Source organism: Macaca thibetana, chromosome 16 (genome assembly GCF_024542745.1).
Source record: "Macaca thibetana thibetana isolate TM-01 chromosome 16, ASM2454274v1, whole genome shotgun sequence".
Classification (NCBI taxonomy): domain Eukaryota; kingdom Metazoa; phylum Chordata; class Mammalia; order Primates; family Cercopithecidae; genus Macaca; species Macaca thibetana.
In genome coordinates this window covers 13,262,526-13,287,987 of record NC_065593.1, presented here as the reverse complement: position 1 = coordinate 13,287,987, position 25,462 = coordinate 13,262,526, and the positions used below count along the sequence as shown (strand labels likewise).

General features: G+C 54.3%; 3 protein-coding genes across 3 annotated transcripts in view; 1 reads left to right on the top strand and 2 right to left on the bottom strand.

Moving 5' to 3' along the window:
- The window catches only part of NAA38 (N-alpha-acetyltransferase 38, NatC auxiliary subunit), a 226,289-nt gene extending 216,105 nt beyond the window's left edge, over positions 1-10,184 (bottom strand). The window contains exon 1 of the mRNA XM_050765556.1: positions 10,175-10,184. The gene's annotated coding sequence lies outside the window, so the exon portion shown is untranslated. The remainder of the gene's footprint in view (positions 1-10,174) is intronic.
- The window catches only part of RANGRF (RAN guanine nucleotide release factor), a 267,398-nt gene that overhangs the window by 58,457 nt on the left and 183,479 nt on the right, over positions 1-25,462 (top strand). The window lies entirely within an intron of this gene.
- Positions 1,845-16,892, bottom strand: ALOX12B (arachidonate 12-lipoxygenase, 12R type). Its single transcript, XM_050765311.1, has 15 exons — positions 16,472-16,892; positions 15,227-15,431; positions 9,932-10,013; positions 9,728-9,820; positions 9,502-9,624; positions 9,072-9,175; positions 8,605-8,777; positions 8,232-8,375; positions 6,192-6,395; positions 5,858-5,944; positions 5,381-5,550; positions 4,812-4,933; positions 2,852-2,952; positions 2,332-2,502; positions 1,845-2,134 (listed from the first exon to the last, which is right to left on the bottom strand). The coding sequence occupies exons 1-15, from the start codon at positions 16,616-16,618 to the stop codon at positions 1,955-1,957; spliced, it is 2,106 nt and encodes a 701-aa protein (XP_050621268.1). The 5' UTR covers positions 16,619-16,892; the 3' UTR covers positions 1,845-1,954.

The window sequence follows — 25,462 nt, the reverse complement described above, 5'->3', positions numbered from 1 at the left end:
GGGGGTCTGCACATCCTACAATGGCTGGGGATGGAGGGCCCTTTGGGAACCAGTGGAGGAAATGAACCCAGTCGGATGGTCCCAACGCAGATGGGCCTGGTGTCTCATCCTTGCCTGTGGTTTGGAATCCAAATGCCTGCAGGGCCAGTGAGCAGAGAAAAGCTAAGAAAGAAGAATGGGCGGGACCGTGGCCGGGGGAACTCATGTTTGTCTGACAGGGACAGTGGTGACCCAGCTATCACTGTGACCAGATCTTCTGATTTTTCAGCAGAAACCAGACATCTTCTAATATTTAAATGTTGGCAAGTGATTCAACTTGAAAAACAAACAGAAAAACCTTGCCGGCTGATCGAAACACATCTGCAGATCAGTCACCGCCCTGGGGCCTCCGTTTGCATGCGGTGATGACCACAGCCTCTCGGTTTGATCTCGGCTCTGCAATTCACTCTGTGGTTGGCCGTTTTCCTTCCTTGGCCTCAGTTTCCTCCTTTGTGGGCAGCAGGTCTCAGTGGCCCCTTCCAACCCACACCCCTGTGCAGTGTTAGCTCCCAAGTGTTAGTCACCATGTATTCCCGACCCCCCAGCTTTGGGACCAATATTGTTAACATCTACTGCCCGGATGACACTGCAGTGAGCAGGGACTCGGAGCTCCAGGCCTGGGTCACGGAGATCTTCCGGGAGGGTTTTCAAAGCCAGATGCTCTCAGAGGTGCTGTCCACTGCCCTAGGGCAGCAGCCTCTTGGGTCTCAGCTCTGTCTCTCTACCCTACTCCCATCGAGGGGTCCCTTCCACCCTGGGCCACTGTGCTGGGCTCATCTGCTGTTTCACTATGATCATCTTCACCTGCTCAGCCCAACATGCTGCCATCAACAGCGGCCAGGTGAGCCAGTGCCAACCCGGGGGACAAGCAGGGTCGCGGGAGGAACAGCCCTAGCAGCACTGGCAGCTCTGTACTGAGTTTGCGGGGGTCGCTCTGAATTCAGTACCTGGATCCCCAGTATTCCTATCATCCAGTGGCTTGCCCTGCCCACCGCCAAGGGCCAGACGGAACTAGCAGCCTCACTCCCTGAGGTCAGTGCCACACACCGCACCCTGGTGCTCCTGTGGGGGGTCAGCCATGGAACCAAGGACACCATAAGCAAGACCCAGGTGGGGATGGCTGGGGTCTCAGCTTCTAGAGAGTGGGTACATTGAGGAAGGGATCTTGGGGACAATGGCTACCAGAAGGGTGCACTTAGCAGGCTAGGCTCCTAGGTGGCAGGGCTTGCAGCCGCTAGGTTGCTGGTGGCTGTGGCTTAGGGTGTTGTGGATTCCTAGTAGGTGGAGCTAAGAGCGGTCTGGGCTTCAGAATGAGCCGGGCTTGGAGTGGTCTGGGTTTCTTGCGGCCGCAGTCTTTTGTCTAGGTGGGCGGGTGGTTTATGTTTCAAGTTGGATGGTCTGGAGTGGTCCGGGACCCCTAGGTGGGCTGGGCTTGGGTGGACTAAGTTCCCTGGTAAGGAGACTTAAGATGGAACAGAATCGCTGTGGGCTGAAAATGCAGCCCGCCAAGGTCCCAGCCTTTCCTTCTCCCAGCCTGGACACCTACCCAGAGGAGCACTGCACCGAGAAGGCCCCGCGGCGGAGCATCGCCGCCTTACAGAGCCGCTTGGCCCAGATGTGGGCGGACGTCCTGGAGTGGAACCGGGGCCTGGCGCTGCCCTACTCCTACTGGATCCCGCGGCCGCAGAGAACGGAATCGCGGTGAGAGCGCGCGGCGCGCACAGCCTGCACCCGCACCCCGCCGCGCCAGCCCTGCCGCCAGCGCCCGAGTAACTTGCCGCGCGCACTCACAGCCAGACCCAGGAAAAGGAAGGTTTTTTGGTTGGTTTTTGGTTTTTGAGGTTTTTATGTTTTGTTTTGTTTTTTGAAAATGGAAGGGCACAGGATGGGGAGAGGAGAGAGGGGAAGGGCGCTCCTAAATAGAAATGCTGTTCTCAATCAGCACCGGGTCCAGGTAGTAGTAGGGGATGGGGAGGCACTTGTTGCGCTGGCGGATGTCGTGTGAGATCTGGTTCAGGCGCTGGCGGAACGCCTCTATGCTCCTCCGCGGGGCCTCCTCCACGAAGTGAATGTCCGGGAAGTGTCCCAGGGGCCGCTGCGGGCAGAGAGCTGGACAGCTGGAACCAGGGCCGGCCAGGACCCCCTCCTCCTGCCGGTGGCCCTGGCCCCTCCACCCTTTGGCTTCAGTGGTCTCTCACTCCCTGCTCCCCCCTCGACGCCTCCAGTTATCCTCCCCCCTCCCCAGCTCCTGGCCCCCTCCCTGTGCTCAGAGTCCCCCATCCCGTCTCGCACCCTGTCGTCAGGCTCACGGCTGAGGGTCCAGAGCACCAGCAGTGTGATGCACGTGGTCTTCACATCCGGCAACGTGTCCATGAAGGTCTCCAGAGTGGTCAGCCCCTTAGCCTGAATCGGTGGATTCCTCATGGACGCTGGGAAGTTGGGCATCCAGGCGGTGAACTCCATCTGGAAGTGGGGTAGAGGCTCGGGTCTGGGTGGAAGAGTACCCCGGGAAGAAGAGTACCGTGGAAGCTTCCTTCCGCCACGCCCTGACCATCTGCCCTACAGTCGCTGCCTTGGACTCCCCGCCCTTGGCGCTGAGGCTGGGCTGCGTTGGTTAGACTGGGGCTGGGGCTGAGAGTTGGGGCTGAGGCTTGCTTTCCGTTGGGACTGGAGTTGAAGCTGGAACTTGGGCTGAGACAAGTTGAGGCTGGACCAGGGATTATGGCTGAGGCTGGGTTTGAGGTTGGGGCACGGACTAAATTTGGGAGGTCTGGGCCTGGGGCTGGGCCTGAGCTGGTGAGAGCACCGGTACCTGGCCTGTGTTGACAGCAGCGTGCTTGGCAGAGCAGGTGAAGATTACTATGGTGACATATCGAATCAGCTCAGGCACGGTTCTCAAGCACCTGGGGAAACCTGAGCGGCGGGGGAAAAGCCCAGGCGGCGTCAGTCCTGCCCTGGCACTGGCTGCCCGGCAGAGGGCGCCACCATGCCCCGCTCTCCCCGTTTTGCAAAAGCTTCAAGCTGCCGCATCCGTACCCTCATCCTGACTGCGTGACCCTCCTGTGGCAGAAACCCCATCTCCCCTAATCCAGATCATGAGGTTAGGGATAGAGGGCTGCAGGCCCTGGCCAAAAGTCCTCCAGGGCTGCTTCTGGCCCCTGCCTAACCTGTGACCCTCAGATCTCTCTTCCAGTTTCCCTGGGGGTGCCTCTCTGGTCCCAGGCCTGGGGATGTTGGGAGAGGCAGCAGGCTTTCCTGGGTTCCTTCATTCCTTCGGAAGAGTCCTGCCCCGAATCAACCCAGCCCCCGCCCTCCACTCCCTCCCATCACCTCCTTCCAGACTCTGCCCAATCCAGATGGATTTCTCAGTCCCACACTTCTTCCCCACCAAGCTGCTGGCTTCTCTTTCCTGTTGTCCCGTGTGAACCTCAGGTTGCTTCTTTTTCCTGTTGTCCCGTGTGTCCCGGCTGCCATGGTGATCTCAGGTTCCAAAAGTCCCACATATTCAAACCAGACCCATCATCTTCCTCCCTAACCGCTCCTCCTTTTAGCCCCCAGCTCAAGGGACGACATACATAATTTATCCAGCTGCAAAGGCCTGAAACGTGGAGTCGCCCTCGGCCCCTCCCTCCAAACCCAAACCATCACCCAGTCCTGTCATTTCCAGCTCTGGAATTCTCTGTGGTGTCCCCACAGCCCTCACCCTAGTCAGGTCCCCAGTCTTCCCTCCTGGACACCATGGCAGCTTCCCTAACTGTCTCCTGACTGCCAGTGCAGCCTGATATTCTAGCATACAAGCCTAATCTCCTCGCAAAACCCTCGATAGCTCCCACTGGCCCTTAACCAGGCTGTGCAGCCTGGCCGCTGCCCACAGCCTCAGCCTTAGCCCATTGGGAACCTCCCCACGTCCCACCCTAAGCTCTAGTTGCAGAGAACGTGATTGCAGTAAGCAGCTCCTGGAACTCCCTATGCTCCCTCTGGCTTTCTGGACTTTCCACATGCTGCTTCCATGCGGAACTCTCCATCCCCATCCTCCGTCATCTTGAGGCTGACCTCTCCATCCTGCAGATCTTAGCTAGATGTTAGCCAAGAGGTTAGATTTCAGCTAGATCTTAGCCTGCTGCTCCCACCCTCTCTTCTCTCCACTACCCCTTCCCAAGGTGGGTTAGGCGCCTTCCCTGGGCTTCCCCACAACTTTCTTTAGGGAAATACCTGCTACCCCCAACTATGAACTCCTTGAAGGCAGGCACCCTCACCACCTGCCTTTTTCCCTTTTGCCTCCTCAATAATCGGCCCAGTATTGCATTGTGGATGCTCACTGGATATTTGTTGAATGTGTACCCAGGTGGCGGGACCTCAGGGCGCTTTCACCCCTCTCTTGGAGCTGCCAGCTCCCTCCTGCCAGCTCCCTCCTGCCAGCTCCCTGGCCTCCTGCCCTTTCCTGTTGGAGCTCATACCCCATTTCACAGTCCACAAAGATTTGTTTCTGGGGTGGGGCTGGGACCCCTCCAGGTCTCTGCAGAGATGACCCACAGCCCCTAATCTCAGACAGGGACCCATTGCCAGCCATGTTTTCTTCCCCAGCCTCTCTGAGATGCCACTGCTCCAGGGACCGGAGAAGAGCCTGTCAAAATCCTAGGGCAGCAGTTTGGTCTCCTTCAGTCCACAATAAAATATGTTCTGATCCAGCCCAGGAGGGCCCTAGCAGACCTGCCTGGGGGCTGCCCCTCAGCCCCAGCTCCCCCTGATTGTCCAGGTGTCCAGGCCCATACCTGAGCTCTCCCGCCCTAGGAGACACTCTTTAAATATCTCCTGCACCCAGGACTGCAATTCCGGGTCACCCTCCACAGCTGCGTCACTCGGGTAATAATAGGTGATGATCTCCGTCACGTACCTGACCAGGGGACAGGGCCTCAGTTTGGATCCTCCTCCCCTCCCACTCCTCAGCCAGGCTTCTCCCACCTCCCCCAGGATGCCCTGACCTCAGTTGGCCCCAGAGCTTCCCCAGGCCTGTGGGAGGGCAAGTCCTGTGGGGCAGAACTGGAGAGGATGGCTTGGCAAGGCCAGAGCACTCCCTTGTAAGGGATGGGCAAGGCCTACAGGCAGCTCAGATCCCAGAAGGGGTCTGGCCAGCAGAGGTGGGCTGGGGAACCAAGCAAGGAAGGGGCCTGCTAGGCTGAGGGTGTAGGTGTGATGGACACACAGACCCCAGGCCCCTTCCCCAAGGCCAAGCCCCTGGATGGCACCAGACCCACATTCAGGTCTCTAGAATTTCCCCACACCCTCTCCAACATCCCAAGGTGTCCACCCTGAGAGCCACCCACTGCTGTCCCGAGCTCACCTCTCCAGTGCATTCCACACCGCCAAGCTGTCATCACGGTAATAATATCCAGGCAGGTCCTGGACCCCACGCTCCACAAAGTCATTGGGGAGGTAGAGGCTGTCATAGGTGAGCTCTGACAGAGCCCGTACCATCACCTCAGCAAAGCCCTCCACGCCCAGGGACATGCCCTGTGAGGGAGGAGGCAGATCCTGGAGCTGGATGGGCATCCCTGGCACCCCCCTCAGGTCCTCTAGGATCCCAGTAAGTGCCCCTGTAACCCCCGACCCAGCCCACCCCACATCCGGGAACTCTCCTGCTCCGGGCCAGCACACCAGCCCTGCCTTTGCTCCTTTCTTGAGAGGAGAACCCACTTCATCCAGTTCCCTCCCTTCACGCCCCCTCACGAAAAGGCAAGTGGGAAGTCCTGCTCTTTGTCTAACTGCAAAGGCCAGAGGAAAGCAAATGTCTCGTTGGGGTTGGGGGCGGAAGTCTTACCTTGGCGGAGAGCCCCCCCTCGTTGAGAAGAACGGCCCGGCCAATGCTGTTGATCTGGACGGTGTATCGGGTGTGGGGGATGAGGAGCTGTGGGGAGAGCGAGGAGGATGAAGAGAGAGGGCTGAAGTGGCCCCCAAAGGAGCTCAGCCCCCTACTTCTGCAATATCAGATCCACTCACTCTGGGAAGTCCCCATGCCAAGCCCTCTCTTGTGGTCCCCAGATACCCCCCCAGGCTGACTGGAGTCTCTCTGACTGCGCAGTGGGCCTGGGGGCTTTCCGAGGCCAGGTGAGGGTCATGATGCCTGGGGGAGGCCCCTTCACCCAAGCCCGTACCTTGTAGAGGGGGTGGCACATGGGCAGGTTCCTCAGCAAGGCTAGGCAGAAGGCTTCCGCAATAAGGTGGGTCTCCAGCAGGTGGGAGATGGCCTCGTGGCTGTAGAACTCCGCATAGCGCACCCACGTCTTGGCTAGCAGCCAGTCCCACTCAGAATCACTGGGCAGGAAGATGGGGCAATCCGGCCCCGGGGTCTGGCTGAGCTAGGGGTGATGGAAGAGAAAGGACTAGGTGAGGGCAGAGACCCACACACATAAAGGGCCCACTGCAGGAAAGAGGCAGAAGGGAGTCTGAGAAGGTGAAAACACGCCGCAACTCTGGTCGCACTGGTCCCCTGAGCGCCCCTGGGCCTTTCCTCCCTCCCCACATTTGATCTTGCCATTCCCTCTGCTCGACTGCAGTAGCTTCCTCTTGCCCCGCCTCTACCTGGTAGCTCCCACTTACTGTTCAAGAACCATCTCACAAGCTGCCTCCTCCGGCAAGACTTCCTTACTTCAACCACACCTCCACCACATTCAGGTGTGCAGGTTGTGCACTGCACAAGGATTCCTAGCCCCTCAGGGGGCAGGCAGATCACTGAAATCAGCCTACATTTTTCCATTAAGGAACCAGCAGCATCAGGCTCTGGGGCTCTGGCCCATCCACCCAGAGGGAGCCTCTTTCTAACTTGCGCATGACCCTTGGGGGGACCCCTGGGAAGGAAACACCTAGTTGCTTCCTCTGCCAGACCAGATTCCCAAGGCAGAGGCTAAGTCTAATTATCTCAGTATTTCCAGTAGGGACCTGACCCCCTTCAGGGATTGGTTTTCCAGGTGGATGGATGGATGAAGTCAAAGAGAAAAGCACACTGCACAGACACATATACACGCACCCACTCACAGATGCACACACACAGGGGCATACAAGTACAGCCGGCCCTCTGTATCCATGGGTTCCACACCGGTGGATTCCACCAACAATCTATGGAAAATATTCTGGGAAAAAAGTGTCTCTAGTGAATGTGTACAGACTTTTTTCCTTGTCATTCCCTGAACAATACGGCATAACAACTATCTACATAGCATTTACATTGTATTGTATCGAGTACTATAAGTAATCCAGAAAGGATTTATTTTATTTTATTTTTTTGAGACAGAGTCTTGCTCTGTCACCCAGGTTGGAGGGCACTGGCACGATCTCCACTCACTGCAACCTCCACCTCCTAGGTTCAAGAGATTCTCCTGCCTCAGCCTCCCGAATATTACAGGTGCCCCCCCCCCCCCCCCCACCACCATGCCCAGCTAATTTTTGTAGTTTTAGTAAAGATGGGGCTTCCCCTTGTTGGCCAGGCTGGTCTTGAACTCCTGACCTCAGGTAATCTGCCCACCTCAGCCTCCCAAAGTGCTGGGATTACAGGCGTGAGCCACCACGCCCAGCCTAGAGAGGATTTAAAATACACAAGATGGCCGGGCGAGGTGGCTCACACCTGTAGTCCCAGCACTTTGGGAGGCCGAGGCGGGAGAATCGCTTGAGCCCAGGAGTGCAACATGGAAGAAAGCGTAGCGCTCCTTGTGTACACGCAGGAGCAAGAGCTCACCCAGCTCCGCTGAGCAGCGCACCGTGTACTTCTGCACCTGAGGGGACCAAGACAGCAAGCAGGTGAGAGGCAGGGAACTGCCAAGGCGGTCCTTGCGCCTTGCAAGGTGCATCTCCACCTAAGCCTATTGGGGCATACAAACCTGAGCTGCTCCCAGGCCCTACTGGGCTTTTGTATGAATTAGAAAAATATGCCCGGGCCAGACGCGGTGGCTCACGCCTGTGATCCCAACACACAAGAAGATGTGTGTAAGTCATATGTAAATATTGGGACATTTTATATAAGAAACTTGAGCATCTGCAGATTTTGGCATCCCAGGGAGGTCCTGAAACCACTCTCTCAAGGATACCAAGAGACGGCTGAATACACACAGGGTCCACACGCTCACATAAGCGCGCGCGCACTCGGAGAAACATTCGCGCACACAGAGGCTCAGCGGCAGCGCCGCCTACAGCCTAGGCACCTGGATGGCGATGGGCATCATCTTGCCCTCGGGTCCGAAGTGCAGCAGGCAGAGTGGGGCGCAGTGGTGCTGCTTCCGGCCGCTGAGCTCCACGGTGGGGATGCCCTCCATGATGCGATAGTCGGCCAGGTAAATGTTCCCCTTCTGGAGGGGAGCCGCGATGGGTGGCAAGTAGGCACCTACACGGGGCACCCGTGACCCGAGCCGCAGGTGCAGAAGGCGCTGGCGACCAGGGGCAGGGGTGGGACGGAGACAGGGACGCGGGGTGCGGGCGTGGTTGGGACTGGCGCGGGCGCAGCAGGTGGGGAGAGACGGGGATGCCCGCGAGGGAGGCCAGGACGGGGGCCGGGGTCTCCGTCGGAGCAGGCCTCACCTCCAGCTCCGCTTGCAAGCATGTTCCCTCGCCCAGGAACGGAGCCACCATGTCGTCTGTGACGGGGAACTTGTCTGGGATCCGCGTGCAGCGGCGAATCAAGCCGGGATTGACGCCGTTGAGGTACTGGTACCCAAAGAAGGTGTCCTCTGCCCAGTGCTCGGCCACGTACTCTGCGAGAACGGCGCGAGGGCGTCACAGGGCGTCCCGACCCCCCTCGGGGACGGAGAGGCATGGGACAGAAGAAGACCATGGGCACCGAGAGGACTCGGGGAGGAAAACGAAGCCCCCAGCCTCGCGTTGAGCGGCGGGAGGAGCCCGGGGCGACGTTTTCCAAGAAGCCGCCAGAGGGCGCGCGCGCGCGCCTCGCTGCCTCTCAGGTCCCACTGCCCCCATGTGGGGGGCCTGCCTAGCACGCTGGAGACCACCTGAGTCCCTCTGCTGGATCTGGACGCCCCATTCCATACCGGAGACGACAGATTTCTTCCCAGGGAAAATTTTCCTAATGTCCTTCAGCCTCCTCCACGAATGTTTGCAGTCCAACAGGCCGCGGACTTTGAAAGCCAGTGCCCTAGAAGATGGGATTCCAGGGAGAGGCCGTCAGAGGGGTCTGCCAATGGTCGGCTGGGGTGGGTGGCGGGTTGCGGGGCCGCCCCACCCACTTAGGTCTCTGGGTCTCAGAGTCTGTGCGTCGCAAAGTCTCTGGGTCCCATGTCTCAAGATCTCTACATCTCTAGGTCTCTGGGATCATCTCTCGGGTTTTCTGGGTCTGCGTTTCAGCTCCCTCTGGCTTCCTGGCCATTCCAACCTCTGGGGTTGTCTTGGAGGCCGCCAAGGTCGGGGGAGAGGAACAGTCCTTGCAGGAGCCCTGTTCTCCCGTCACTCATACACACTCACATGGGCCCCAGGCGGACGAAGAAGGAGGCTGTCTTGAGGAAGGAGTAGCGGAGATTTAAGTTCAGGAACTTGGTGGCCTTAAAGTTGATGAGAATTGGGAATCCCGGAATATAGCCATTCCACCTGTGGGGAGAAGCGCAGGGCAGCTGGGATCCAAGGGGCGGGGAGGAGGCAGGCATCCAGGGGAAAGCCATGGGAGGGGCCCAGCACAGCTTTGGGTCCTTACTCAGGCCGGTTGGGGTTGCGATGCCTCCGGACCGGAGGGCGGTAACTGGGAATGTGCACATAGTTGGGTAAGCCAGGAAGAAAGACTCGCCAGCTGCAAGGGAAACCGAGATGTGACCCTCATGCCCGTACACCACCCCAGGGCAAAGGGCCAGAGCCATCACTGCCCCCCACCTCCCTGGACCCCTGCCACCCGCCCCCTCACTGGTAGAAGTCCTGCTTGGCTCTGATCTCCTCTCTTCTGTGCTCCAGGAGGACAGGGAGTGAGTCGTCTGCTGTTGTCTTTCCTGTAGGGAGACCAACGAGGGGACTCAAGGGCTGACCCTTGCCCCTGCCCACCCCTGCCTACTTCCGGAAGCAGGAGTACAGCTTCTGTGCCCCAGGTCGGCTCTGGGGGTTGCCCATGACCAAGGAGTGGGAAAGCTCACCGTGGGAGAATGAAGGAGTGCCCCGTCCCCAAATCTCAGATAAAAGGATCACGGACCCACACTCTTTCCTCTTGCTCTACCCTCAAGCCGAGCTCTGCTGCTGCAAAAAGTCCCTCCTCTAGACCCACTGAAATATTTTTTTATTTCTATAAATTCATGGAGCACAAGAGCAATTTCGTTACATGCACAGATTTCATAGCGGCCAAGTTAGGGCTTTAGGATACCCATCACCCAAATAATGTATATTGTACCCGTTAAGTAATTTCTCATCATCCACCCCCTTCCATCCCCTCACCCTTCAGAGTCTCCATTGTCTATTATTTTGCTATGTCCATGTGTACACATTTTTTTTTTTTTTTTTGAGATGGGGTTTCATTCTTGTCGCCCAGCCTGGAATGCAATGGCACGATCTCAGCTCACTGCAACCTCTGCCTCCTGGGTTCAAGAGATTCTGCTGCCTCAGTGTCCCAAGTAGCTGAGATTACAGGCGCCTGCCACCACACCCAGCTACTTTTTTTATTTTTAGTAGAGACGCAGTTTCGCCATGTTGTCCAGGCTGGTCTCCAACTCCTGAGCTCAGGTCATCTGCCCGCCTCTGCCTCCCAAAGTGCTGGGATTATAGGCGTGAGCCACTGCGCCTGGCCCATGTGTACACATTTTTTAACACCCATTTATGGGTGAGAACATTTGGTATTTGACTTTCTGGTCTGGCTTGTTTCACTTAAGATAATGACTTCCGGTTCTATCCATGTTGCCGCAAATGACATGATTTCATTTTTTTCCTGACTGAATAGTATTCCACTGTGTATATATACCCCATTTTCTTTATCCAGTCATCCATTGGGGCACTTAGGGTAATTCCATATCTTTGCTAGTGTGAATAGTGCCACGATAAATAAGGCATCTTTTTGATATGTTGATTTCTTTTCCTTTGAGTAGATACCACTGAAATATTAAGAACTGACAGTTGTTTAGCACTTACTAGGTCCTAGGTGTTGGGAAAAGTGCTTGTGGGGTTCCTGTATAAACTGGCCATAAAAATATTGGACACGGCCTGGCATGGTGGCTCATGCCTGTAATCCCAGCACTCTGGGAGGCTGAGGTGGGCGGATCACGAGGTCAGGAGATCGAGACCATCCTGGTTAACATGGTGAAACCCCTTCTCTACTAAAAATACAAAAAAAAATTAGCCGGGCGTGGTAGCGGGCGCCTGTAGTCCCAGCTACTCGGGAGGCTGAGGCAGGAGAAAGGCGTGAACCCGGGAGGCGGAGCTTGCGGTGAGCCGAGATGGCGCCACTGCACTCTAGCCTGGGCGACACAGTGAGACTATGTCTCAAAAAAAAAAAAAAAAAAAAAAAAATGGGACACTAAGTTGTGGAAAGTCACAAAAAGCCTCTAAGGAGGAAAGCGTTATTGCCATTATGTTCCCATGCTCTGAGCACAACTTATCTATAAGCTCTCTTATCTGTAAACACTGTGTTGAAGGAGAAAGACACTCCTTTGAAACACAGGAATGTGGACAGACGTGCAGGCTCCTAGTTAAGCCCACTCCCACTAGCTGCTGTCCGATAAGTTAAAGATACGCTGTTTGAACACAAAGGAGATTCACTTAAACCGCTATTGCTATAGATTACGCCTATGACGTACTGCCTCCCTTTCACTGTTTCGCCCTGAACATCTGCTTCTTAGGTCTAAGTGATTGTACTCAATAAACAGTGTGGAGACCAGAACTCTGGTCCTTTTGCAGCCTCCATTTTGCAACTGGCCCCCTGGCCCCCACTCTTTATGCACTCTTAATCTGTCTCTTCTCATTCCTTCATTGCCACCAGATGTTGAGTACCCTACGGGTGGTGTTGAAGCTGGTCCCCAACACCAGGCACTTTATAGACACTTTACTTTTATTAATCTAAGCCTAAGAAGTACCCTATGAGACAAGTGACTATTACTATAGGCTCCTGACCCCTTCTCTACAACCCCAAAGTACAGAAAGCTGTGGAAATCAAGTTTGTTTGTCTGTTTGACTGTTCCACAACAAATTCATTGGTTGACAGAATCTGCTGTGAATCTCCCTGAGGCTATATACAATCTTTATTTAACTCATTCAGTGTAACTATTCATAGTTGTTGCTGGGAAGTGTTAGTATATTTGATTGGGGTGCCCTGTGGTAGATATAGCACATAATATAAGGGGTATGTGTGTGATATAGATTTATAGATGAAAATATGTATATGTACATATACATATTTTATATAAACATACACATGTGTACAGATACATGTGTGTGTAGCTTCTCAATAAAATCTGAATTTCAAAACACCCCTGGAGTCAACAGTTTCAGCTAAAGGACTGTATCACCATGCCCATTTTACAAAGAGAAACAGCCGCTATTACATATTACCTGGGGACAAGGCTGGATTTGCACCGTGGCAGGCTGCTTCTGACCACCAACAGTTGTTAAGCCTTTTAAAACTCTATTCAGGCCAGGTGCGGTGGTTCATGCCTGTAATCCCAGCACTTTGGGAGGCTGAGGCAGATGGATCATGAGGTCAGGAGTTGAAGACCAGCCTGACCAACATGGTGAAACCCCATCTCTACTAAAAATACAAAAATTAGCCAGGCATAGTGGTGCACACCTGTAATCCCAGCTACTCAGGAGGCTGAGGCAGAAAAATCGCTTGAACCAGGAGGCCGAGGTTGCAGTGAGCCGAGATCGCACTCCAACCTGGTGACAGAGCGAGACTCCATCCCAAAAAAAGAAAAAAAACTCCATTCAGATGTCATCTTACTGGATTATCACATCCACCCTATGAAGTAGGTTCTGTTGTTATCTCCATTTTACAGATGAGGGCACCAAGGCTTAGAAGAATTTGGAAATGTGGCAAGGTGTGGTGGTTCACGCCTGTAATCCTAGCACTTTGGGAAGCCAAGGCGGGTGGATCACAAGATCAGGAGATCAAGACCATCCTGGCTAACACGGTGAAAACCCGTCTCTACTAAAAATACAAAAAATTAGCTGGGTGTGGTGGCACTCGCCTGTAGTCCCAGCTACTCAGGAGGCTGAGGCAGGAGAATCACTTGAACCTGGAAGGCGGAGGTTGCAGTGAGCCAAGATCTTGCAACTGCACTCCAGGGCGACAGAGTGCGACTCCGTCTCAAAAAAAAAAAAAAAAAGAAGAAGTAGAATTTGGAAATGTGCCCAAATGCCAAATGTCCAGCTAGTCGGTGGAAGAACTGAGACCCGAGTCCAGGTCCGTCTTTCTCCAGCACCCTGGCTGGTGGTCCCCAGACTGGCCTGTGCCTACCGCTGCAGCCCATCATTTCCTCTCAAGGCCCTCACCTCACCACCCGCTCCCTCTTCCACCTGCCTCAGCTCATATTGTATTCTGGATGAACGGCGCTCCCTGGAGTTATGCAACCCAGAGACCCAGCTCGTTTTCATCCCCAGGGCGGGAGCCTCACTCCTTTGAGGGCCCTATGGGTGACTCAAGTCTCCCTGTCCTGTTGCGTGGCAGCGGCCCCACCCAACCCCATTCCTGCCTGGCCACCAGCATCACCCAGCCTGTCCCCTGCTTCCATGTCACCCAGACCTGTCACTGCAGTAAGATGCTCTGTGTCCCCAGTGAGACCCTCCCCTTGGCATGCTCACCATCTCCCAGGCTTTCTTTGCCTCTCTTTTTGCCAACTCAGGGCCTGTTCCCCACTCCTGGGGGAAGATTCCAGCACAGGGCAATGAGAAACGGAAGAGAGGTAGTCAGCCGCAGGGAGGATAGGGCTTCAGGTCCTGGGTGTCCTCAGCTCTGCCTTTCCCTCCTACTCGCCTCAAGGGAAGCCAACAGACACTCAGGTGGTAGAACTGGGGGATAACAGAGGACAGGCCTCCAGTCCCCATGTAGCACCACAAATTAGGAACCTGACCCCGGCCCACCACACAAGGGACTCTGGCAGGGGTGGGTGCAAGGAGCTCAGCCACTCAGGTCCTGTGTCTCTCCCATGGGAGTAACCAAGCAACTGGAAAAACCGCTGGGCAGCCTTAGCCAGCCTTAACCTTGGAGAAACCTTGACAGTCTATCTGAATAACAGGGCCTCTATTGGATAGATCCTTACTGGATTAAGGGGGGCCTTTTGGAGTAACAGTTCATCCTGTTAGAGAAATGTGGTGTCCTATTGGGAAAATAGGGAGTCCTTTGGAGCAACAGAACATCCCATTAGTCTAAAAAATGCTCAGTTAGAAAACCAGGGCTCACGCCTATAATGCCAGCACTTTGGGAGGCTGAGGCAAGCAGATCACCTGAGGTCAGGAGTTCGAGACCAGCCTGGCCAACATGGTGAAATCCCATCTCTACTAAAAATGCAAAAATCAGTCGGGCATGGTGGTGCACGCATGTAGTCCCAGCCACTCAGGAGGCTGAGGCAGGAGAATCGCTTGAACCCGGGAGGTCGAGGTTGCAGTGAGCCGAGATTGTGCCATTATACTCCAGCCTGGGCAACAAGAGTGAAACCCCATCTCAAAAAAAGAAAGCCAGGGCATCATAATTATAAGACCACATTACCATGGAGACCTGTTGAACTCAAAGGGCTTCTAAATGGGATACAAGGTGCTGGTTGGAATCATGGGGCATCCTGTGATAGTAACAGAATCCTGCTGGAGTAACAGGGAGTCTTTTTGGAGCGCATATGATTGGCATATAAATAGGCCTCCTGTGAGAGTCCTGAGCCTGTACTTAGCATCACAAGGGGTCTTTTTAGAGTGGCCAGGCATCTTGTAGGAGTCAGGGAGGACTGGAGACATAGCGGGGAGCGCACTCTGGGAATGCTGTCTGCTGCCAGATGGGGATGCTGAGGGGAGCCACTGGGCCTCAGACACCTTTGTTCCTCTGGTGTGCAGCCCCAAGCTGAGCCCAGAGTAGCAGCACTGACTGAGGGAAATGTGTGACAGTGGCAGGAGAGCCCAGGAGTCCCTGGTGGGGCTGGGCCCCTCCTGGCTTGATGGGAGCCTGGGTGCCATGCCAGGGTAGCAGACTGGAGCGCGAGGCCTCACGGCCATAGGATGGAGCAGGGTGATGAGGGCTCACCTGTGGCCTCCCGGAGTGCCAGGGTCTCGTAGCCATCCATCCACTGGTAGGCGGGGAAGTGGTAGATACGGCCATTGGGGGCACAGATCTGCACGTAGTTACAGTACCAAGGGTCCTTGGGGAAGAAGGAGTAGCGCTCTTTGTGCAGGAGGATGATGATGAGCTCTCCCAGATCCTGCGGGCACTGCACGGTGTACTGGTCCACCTAGGCAGGATGAGGGGCTGGCTGAGTGGGCAGGACTTCACCCTGACTCCCAGGCCGCCCACCCCTCTGGCCTCTCACCCAGGCCCTGCTCATGCTGCGCAACGTTCACCTCCCTGGACTGACAGAGAGACAGGATTTTGACCTGATCGTTGAGCTTCCTTCTGACTCCTCCAACCTGGGGGTCTCCTACTGAGTCCCTCTACCTAGGGCTGCGTAGAACTCCAGCCCCTCCTTCTCTCCATCCCCAGCTCCTGTCTTCTCCCACTCCCCTCTCCAGGCACCTAAGGTTACAGGAACTTTCAGACCCCTGGGGACTTGGGTACCACTCTGCAGTTTTTGAGTGGGGAGAGGTCCAGCCAGCCCTTTCTCCCATTCATCAATGAAGATGCAGATATTCAGAATGGCCACATAGATAGAGTGACCTATTAAGGTAGCATAGCAGCAGGTGGCTGGGCCTGACTCAAAATCAGGTCTGAGGGCCCACAAAGCATGCCTTCCACTAGACAGGCTGGTCTGATGCCATTGTAAATCACAGAGAATCCAATCAAATGTGAAACAGTTAGGAGGCAGCTGAGTTAGGAAGAGTGAGTGAGAATGGAAGACAGAGGGATGCGGGAGAGGGGGTAAGACAGAAACGGGAGGAGAGCGGAGGGGAAGGAAAGCAGGTGGAAAGGACTGAGAAAAGAGGGGATGCAGGATAGGCAGAGACAGGGAGAGAGGGCTGAGGAAGAGGGAGAGAGAAGAAAAGGATGGGGAAGGAAATGAGGAATGCCTGAAAGGGTTAGAGATGAGGGAGCAGGATGGAGAAGGATGGCCCAGAGATCTGGGACATGGGCGAGGGCTGGAAGCCAGCTCTGGACAAGGCGTCTAGAGCCACCTGGGGAGCCCACTGTCTTTAGAGCTGTGCCCTGGCTCTCCAGCCTCTCCTGGCCAAGCTCAGCTCACCTGGCTCTCCCTGCGCACCTTCACCTCTCCCGGGACCACAAAGACACACACACACACACACACACACACACACACACACACACACACACACTTACTGCCCCAGTTGCAAAGTCTCTCCCAAAGTGGTTCAGCAGCTGCTTATGACTCTCTCCTTGCGTCCCCACAATGGTCAGTGAGATGGAGTCCAGTGTTCCCGACAAGAGGTCGGTGCCTGTGGCCACCCTGACTTTGTAGGTGGCCATGGCTGCTCTTCAGGAGGCAAGAGGGGCACTCAGTCCCAGACACCGTGGAGGGGCCACACGAAGGCCCAAGGCAGGCAAGAGAAGCCAGGCACAGAGTGGAGTGGACAGGGCTGGCTTCCGAGGCGGAGTGGTAAGGTGGCGAGGTGGGGTGACTGGGCCTGCCGGCCAAATCCTGGAAAAGCTGCTGCCCTTGGCGGCCGGGGTACGTGCTGGGCAGGCCCGGGCGGGGCCCAGCTGGTGGCAGGTGAGCTGGTGTCTGGGCTCCAAGCCTTCTGGGAGCTGGCAGAGAGGAAGAGCAGGCAGGGCCCTGGGCCTGCCTCTGAAAGGGCGGATGGAAGATGCCTTGGATGAAGGCGCCTTCAGGGTGGGGGAGCCAGTCCAGCCTGAGCCAGGGCCCTAGGGAAGTTGCGGGAGGGGACAGGGTGGGGCCCCCAGATCTTTATCAGACTAATAAGCTCCTTCCTCCTGCCAGTCCCCATTGGCTGCAGTGTCGGGCACCCCTGCTAAGCAGGGCCATGGGCAGTGAGTGACCTGCATTGGTTCTGAGGCTCCTGGTGGGCGGGGGAGGGGAGGGGGAGGGTACTAATTCGCTGCACAGCTGGCTGGCCGCCAGACCATTCCTCTCTGGGAAATGGGGCAGGTAGTGGCCGCAGTGAGAAAGCTGGCCCGTCCTTCTGCCCCAGGGCCCAGAGTCTGTGACAGGAAGGGTGGGAGGTGTTGAAGCTAGGGCTCAGGGACCACATGGGTGCAGAAAGGCCTGAAGACGCTGCAGGGAGGGATGATCAGGGTAGCAGAAGAGGATCTGTTGCTTCCTGCAGGGCCAGGATCCACTGGGGAGGGATTGGAGTTGGATATAAAATCAGAAGACGAAAAAAAAAAAAAAAAAAAAAACCTAAACTAGAAGACAGAGTGAAATCTGGGGCATAAGAATTAAGTTAAATAGCTGGGTGTGGTGGCTCACTGTAATCCCAGCACTTTAGAAGGCCAAGGCGGGTGGGTCGCCTGAGCTCAGAGTTCGAGACCAGCCTGGCCAACATGGCGAAACCCCGTCTCTACTGAAAATACAAAAATTAGTCAGGCGTGGTGGCGGGCGTCTGTAGTCCCAGCTACTCGGGAGGCTGAGGCAGGAGAATCACTTTAACTCAGGAGGCGGAGGTTGCAGTGAGTTGAGATCGTGTGACTGCACTCCAGCCTAGGCAACAGAGTGAGGCTCCATCTCCCAAAAAAAAAAAAAAGAAGAAGAAGAAGAATTAAGTTAAATAATGGATTAATATGATCAATATTTTGTGGTATAATCATAAAATAGAATTCTACCCAGGAATAAAAAGAAAGAATGAACTGCAATGCGGATGAGTCCCACAAAGATGATATTGAGCGAAAAGAGCCAGACATTAAAGAGGATACGTTCTGTTATTCCATTGATAGGAACTTTCCAGGACCAGTGAAACTGAGCAATTCTTAGACAATCCCCAGTGGTGAGTATCTCTGGCAGAGGGAAGCCATATAGGCTGCTGGAAGTGTTCTTATCTTGATCTGAGGGGCTTCTAGGGTACTTCATTCATTTCATTATGTGTTATCCTTTAATTTCATAAAGTACATACCCTCACTTCCCTCCCAAAAAAGAATGAAGCTAGGAAGAGGGCTGGAGTCAGGGTTGGGCTCCTGTGGAACGGGGTTTGTTGGGAACCAGGGCATTCCTCCCTCTCTCCTTCCCACAGATACGTAGTGAGCACGATGCACGGCGTTCCGGGCACTGCAGACGCAGAGAAGAAATGAAACACACGTGGAGCTTACCGAATAGCTGGGAAAGAAGTGAAAGAAACAGTAAACAAGAATTTGTTGGCCGGGCGCGGTGGCTCAAGCCTGTAATCCCAGCACTTTGGGAGGCCGAGACAGGCGGATCACGAGGTCAGGAGATCGAGACCATCCTGGCTAACACGGTGAAACCCCGTCTCTACTAAAAAATACAAAAAACTAGCCGGGCGAGGTGGCGGGCGCCTGTAGTTCCAGCTACTCAGGAGGCTGAGACAGGAGAATGGCCCGAACCCGGGAGGCGGAGCTTGCAGTGAGCTGAGATCCGGCCACTGCACCCCAGCCTGGGCGACAGAGCGAGACTCCGTCTCAAAAAAAAAAAAAAAAAGAATTTGTTCACTATAATTTTGGATACTAAGTGTTCTGAAGAAAATAAGCCTGTCGTGGGTGGGAGGTTGGGATTGGGAACTAGTTTCTGCTAGAATCACAGAAGTCAGAGCTGCAGGATAGGGAGAAGGTGTCAGCAGTCAGGTGAAGAACAATGATGAGAGAGTCAGAGACAGACTCTCCGAAGATAGGATTTGGGACCCAGGGAGAGTGAGGAGGCGAGCACCTTCCTATCCCCTTTTTCTGGACCTGTCCTCTTCCCTGTCGTCTCCCAGGGGCAGCTCCTGTCAACCAGGAAGCACAGCCCCGCTTTCCTCCCTGATGGCACGCTTCCATCGCCATCGAAGGAAGGTCACTCAGTGCCCAGGCCAGGTTAGGGTTAGAGGGGGCTGGGATTGTGAGATGAAGAGAAAGTTCCAGTAGGTTCCAGACTGGATGTAGAATGGGGTGGAAACTGCAATTCAGATTTAGGTTAGGGACACGGATGTGGCTGGAGTTGGGGATTGAAATGATCTTTTCCAGACCCAAATCTGTTCACATCACCCTCTATGCCCCCTCCTCCCAACCCTGATCAAGCCTGGCAGTGGCTCCTCTTTGCCTTTGGAACAGTGACACCATCCCCTCCCATGGCCCCTGTGGCCTGCCTGATTGGCTTCACCCCTCACATTCTCCTTTGCTCTTTTCTGTCTGGGACCACGTGTCTTTCATTCATTCATCAGCAGACACTGGCCGAGCCCCTACTCTGTGTTCAGCACTGTGTCAGGTCCTGAAAATACAATGCGATCAAAGCAAACCCCTGCACTCATGGAGCTTGCCTTGAGTGAGGGAAACAGACAATATTACCTAGTAACCAAATACATTAAATAGTATGCTAAATAGTGATAAGTGCTAAAGAGAAAAAAGAAAACAGGGAAGGATAGTATAAAAGATAGAGGAGTGCCAGGCGCGGGGGCTCATGCCTGTAATCCCAGCACTTTGGGAGGCTGAGGCAGGCGGATCACCTGAGGTCAGGATTTCCGGACCAGGCTGACCAATATGAAGAAACCCCATCTCTACTAAAAATACAAAATTAGCTGGGCATGGTGGTGTATGCCTGTAACCCCAGCTACTCCAGAGGCTGAGGCAGGAGAATAACTTGAACCTGAGAAGCGGAGGTTGCAGTGAGCCAAGTTCGTGCCATTGCACTCAAGCCTGGGCTATAAGAGCAAAACTCCATCTCAAAAAAAAAATAAAGTAATATAAAAGAAGAGCAAATTTTAGATATAGAATGGCCAAGGAAAGGCTCCTTGGGAAGTGGACTTTTGAGTAAAGACCTGAAGGAAGTAAAGTCAGCTCCTCGGCACCCCAGGGCCTTGGCACATGCTGTTCTCTCTCTACCTCTAGAACTGAGGTCATGTTTCCTCTTCCTCCTGATCTTAGCTCAATAATTGATTTTTTGAGGAAGGCCAAATTTCACTATACATGGCTCTCGCAGCACTATAGCTAACATCTTTGATTGATGTCTGTTTTCTCTAATAAATTAGTCCATATTTTTTTTTTGGTTTTGTCCCCATCTCCTGGTGTCATACTTGGTACCTGGGACACACTGAAAACATAGTTCAATGGGTTAATGTCAAGGACAAGGTCAGGAATGGGGATTGAATCAATGATGGCTTTGGAGTTATGGTGAAGATCCGAAGAGAGCTGACTTGGGCTCAGGGTGAGAGAAGGGGGAAGGCGTGGTGTGGGGGAAGGGAAAGGGTTGGGTGGGGAGGGAGGGAGGAGAGGGGAGAAGGCTGAGGATGAGGGTCGTGCCCAGCTCTGGGTGGCAGGGCTGGCTGTCCTGGGCTGCAGACAGAAGCTGTCCAGCTGGATCTCCCTCCTGGGCTCTCCCTCCTCAACCACCTTGATGACTCTTGGAGGATGCTGGGAGCCTGAGGATGCAAATCTTAAGATGCAAATTCTCCCAGCCTCCTGCTTTCTAATCTCTCCCCTTTGCCCTGTGTCCCCAGGGGGCTGCTGAGGCTTGGTGAGAAGCAGGGCAGTGGACCGGGCAAACTGAGTCATAGCCCGCTACCAAGAGGTCTCCTCCAACCCAAATCCCAGCGTGGCCCTGGGTTTGCTCAGGGCTCCAGTCTGGGATGGGAATGAGGTTCCTGAGGGAGACAGAGATGGAGGCAGGGACGCTGAGGATGTGAATGTGGCTGGGGCAGGGACAGGGACGGGATTAGGCATGAGGATGTAGATGTGGCACTCCCCAGCTATGACCAAAACGTAGACGCATGACTCTTGATAGGTGTTCATTGGGCTGAAGAACTGGTTCTCCTGGACCAGGGGTGGGACCCGGCGAGGAGGAGAGGTTCTGGGGAAGGATTTGTACTCACTGGGGTTGCTAACTAGGGGCCACCCACACAGGAAGCTCAGTTCTCACTGCTGGGGCATCCCCCATGCCTGACCCCACCCCAAGTACTGCAAGGCAAGGAGCAAGTAAATCCTGGGGACCCACTCTCCTAAGACACAGAGGGAAAAAAAAAAAAAAAATCAAATCCGGCCACTCCCCTGCTTAAAGTTCACCAGAGCTTAAAATGATGTTGTCCTTAGAAATGAGTCCAAGGTGGGAGGCCGAGACGGGCAGATCGCGAGGTCAGGAGATCAAGACCATCCTGGCTAACACGGTGAAACCCCGTCTCTACTAAAAAATACAAAAAACTAGCCAGGTGAGGTGGCGGGTGCCTGTAGTCCCAGCTACTCGGGAGGCTGAGGCAGGAGAATGGCGGGAACCCGGGAGGCGGAGCTTGCAGTGAGCCGAGATCCGGCCACTGCACTCCAGCCTTGGCAACAGAGCGAGACTCCGTCTCAAAAAAAAAAAAAAAAAAGAAATGAATCCAAGGGCCAGGCACAGTGGCTCATGCCTGTAATCCCAGCACTTTGGGAGGCCAAAGCAGGCAGATCATGAGATCCGGAGTTCGAGACCAGCCTGACCAACATGGTAAAACCCCGTCTCTACTAAAAATACAAAAATTAGCAGGGCGTTGTGGTGCGCGCCTGTAATCCCAGCTACTCAGGAGGCTGAGACAGGAGAATCGCTTGAACCGGGGAGGTGGAGATTGCAGTGAGCCATGATCACGCCATTGCACTCCAGCCTGGACAACAGAGAGATAGTCTGTCTCAAAAAAAAAAAAAAAGGAAGAAGAAAGAAAACAGAAACGAATCCAAGGATTTATTATGGCTACAAGACCATGCCTGCCCAACACCTTTTTCCAGCCACTCTGACCTCCTCGCTGTACCCAGAACATGTGTCCTTCAGGACCCTTGCGTTTGTCCTTCCTGGGTTTGTAACACCCTTCCCCCACGCTGTTCAAGCTGTTTCAACCAAGCTGTTTCAAGTGTGGTTTTGTTTGTTTGTTTGTTTGTTTGTTTTGAGACGGTGTCTCACTCTATCACCTAGGCTGGAGGGCAGTGGCCCAATCTCAGCTCACTGCAACCTCCTCCTCTCAGGCTTAAGCGATCCTCCCACCACAGTCTCCCGAGTAGCTGGAACCACAGGCGTGGTCCGCCCAGCTAATTTTTTGTATCCTTTGGTAGAGTGGGGATTTTGCCATGTTGCCAGGGCTGGTCTCAAACTCCTGAGCTCCAGTGATTCGCCTGTCTCAGCCTCCCAAAGTGTTGGGATTACAGGTGTGAGCCACCGCACCTGACCCTAAGCGTGTGTTGTTCATGTCATCCAGGTCTCAACTCCAGTGTCACCTCCTCAGAGTCCCTCCCTGACCACTATCCCTTATGTTTCTCCACCCTCCGCCCTCCATCATGCTACCCTGACACCTGATTGTATCTCCAACTGCACTTGCCAGCGCCCAAAAGGATCTTTATCTGTTTATTGATGTGTTTATTTTCTGTTTCTCCAGCACCCACAAACTGCGAAAGAAGGGGTTGTGCCTGGGGAGCTCACAGCTGCTCCCTCAAAATCTAGAACAGCGTCTAGGCAGACAAGAGCCATGAAGCAAAGTGATCCTAAGATGTCAATGCTGGAAGGGGCTTTTCAGGTCTTCTTGTCCCACTCATGTATCTGACAGGTTGGGACCACTGAGGCAGCTGGGAAAGGTCAGCTGGGGAAGGAGGCTGGTGTGCTTCCCATTGTGCCAGCTGGCCTTTTAGACGGACCATAAAACAGTGGAGGGCAGAGTGCAAGCTACAGGGAGCTCCTGACCTCACAGGGCTCCAGAAGCTTGGCGGGAGCCTCCTCCCCATGTCCTGCCCCAGAGTCAGGACAGGACATCCTGAGTATACCAGGTGTGTCTGCCCAATAAATCTTTTTCCAAGCTGCCTTTCTGGGAAACCAGATTCCAATGATCCGCCCTGGTCCCTCCCTCTCCTGCTCGGGGGCATTTTTCAGGATAGGCATGCCTTCTAATGCTGCCTTTGTGGAGGCCCAAGGAGTGTTCATCCTCTTGGGGGACAGGGTGCCTGAGCATGCCCAGGCCCTTTTCCCTGCTGCTTCCAACCCCAGGATCAAAGGGGTCTGCACTGCGCACCCAACAATAATACTGGCAGCTGTCACTTACTGAGGAGCTATCATGTCTCAGTCATTAAATCAGAGCCTTTGTGTACACGATTTTAAAATATGAAACAGGCCAGGCGTGGTGGCTCACGCCTGTAATCCCAGCCCTTTGGGAGGCCGAGGTGGGAGGATCACCTGAGGTCGGGAGTTCAAGACCAGCCTGACCAACATGGAGAAACCCCGTTTCTACTAAAAATACAAAATTAGCCGGGGTGGTGGTGCACGCCTGTAATCCCAGCTACTCGGGAGGCTGAGTCAGGAGAATCGCTTGAACCCGGGAGGCGGAGGTTACAGTGAGCAGAGATCGTGCCATTGCACTGCAGCCTGAGCAACAAGAGCGAAACTCCGTCTCAAAAATAAATAAATAAATAAATAAATAAATAAATAAATAAATAAATAAATGTAAAATATGAAACAAATACATAGCTCTATTTAAAATGCTTGGCAGCCGGGCGCAAGGTCAAAGGCACCTGCAGTGCGCACCCAGCCTCAGCCTCACCCTCACCCCTGGTGGCCACAAGGGGGCGTCTCTGAGTATTTCTTAGTCCTTTGATTTGTTCTACGGTAAACTAAACTGGTGATTTGGGATAAGTCCTTAGGTTGCAATCTGCATGTGAGATATCCCCAAACACACCTCTTTATGCACAACGGTATGAGGATCCTCTTCTCCCAGGATCACAGATGCAGCAAGTGAAAATCCAACAGCCAAAGACAGCCTTCCCCACCACACACACACACACACACACACACACACACACACACACGAGCAAAGGGAGAAGGGGTTTGGTTGAACACAGAGATTCTTGGGCTGGGATATGATGAGACAGTTGGCCACCCCAAAATTTCAACATGCCCGGGCTTTGGGATGGCAATTTAGTTAGGGAGGAAATGTGGTTAGGTGTGGGGCTCTTTCTGGAGCTGTGGTTGTACTGCAAGCACATGTTGTTTTTTTCTTTTTTCTTTTCTTTTTTTTTTTTTGGAGATGGAGTCTCACTCTGTCACCAGGCTGGAGTGCAGTGGCACGATCTCAGCTCACTGCAACCTTCTCTTCCCAGGTTCAAGCGATTCTCCTGCCTCAGCGTCCAGAGTACCTGGAACTACAGGTGCACACCACCACACCCAGCTAATTTTTGTATTTTTAGTAGAGACGGGGTTTCACCATGTTAACCAGGATGGTCTTGCTCTCTTGACCTTGTGATCTGCCCACCTCAGCCTCCCAAAGTGCTGGGATTCCAGGCGTGAGCCACCATGCCTGGCCATATATGTTGTTTTCTTAGATGGTGGCAGCCCCAGCCAAGGCAGCCTGAGGATCCCCACTGACTCCAGGAACAAACACTGACCATGGTCTACACTGGGGTTGAGACACACTGCAGCCCGCAAGGCCTCCAGCCACATGAAACTCTGGGTGGGTTGCTGGTTATGCTGACACTAAAACCATCTGATCTCCCTACCACTGGCACCACAGGGATGGGGGAGGAGTTACCCTGTCATTGTCCAAAGACACTGTGATCCCGCCAGAGAGAGGCCACGACCAGGGTTGGGTCAGGCACAGAATTCGACTCAGGTGGCAGAGGAAGGAAGGAAGGTGGGCTGGATCTGAGGTCTGGGGAAGCAGAAAACCAGGGCGTTGGGCAGCTGTGAACTGAGAAGACCAGGAAGACTGACTTGAGGGCTGCACAGATCTCTATGTTTAAGGGCTGTGGGGCTGGAAGAAAATCAGACTCCCCAGATTACCAGTCATGTGGCCAGAAACAACTAGACTATACCACAGTAACAACCCCCAAATTCCAGTGGCTTCACCTGACAAGTTTATTTCTCGCTCAGTCCAAGTCTGGCTCAGTCAGTGGGGGCCTCTTCTACAGTCCCTTGGACACATAAGCAAGTGCCATCTCAACACGTGCTTCCGGAAGGGAGAGGCAAAGAGAAGGAAATCAGGGGTCTCTGTGCTGGCCTGGAGACGACCTGCATCCCTTCTGCTCCCAACTCAACCAAAACTCATCCTGTGACTCCACCCACAAGAGGGCCAGAGGCTGAGCATTCCGTGTGTCCAGGAGGAGAACTGGATTTCAGTGGCAACGCTAACAATTAACCAGACTCTGAAACTTCACAAAATACTTACTATTCCACTTCTCAGTCCCCTGAATCCAGACATTCCTTCACCTCCTGAT

Bases quoted from the DNA above. Each gene is read 5' to 3' on its own strand.
- ALOX12B (XM_050765311.1), bottom strand. From the start codon at position 16,618: ATGGCCACCTACAAAGTCAGGGTGGCCACAGGCACCGACCTCTTGTCG. The intron at 9,625-9,727 runs GTAAGGACCCAA...TTCTCCCCACAG, and splicing joins CGCAACCCCAACCGGCCTGA to GTGGAATGGCTATATTCCGG. The intron at 2,503-2,851 runs GTACCGGTGCTC...CCCCACTTCCAG, and splicing joins CTGCTGTCAACACAGGCCAG to ATGGAGTTCACCGCCTGGAT.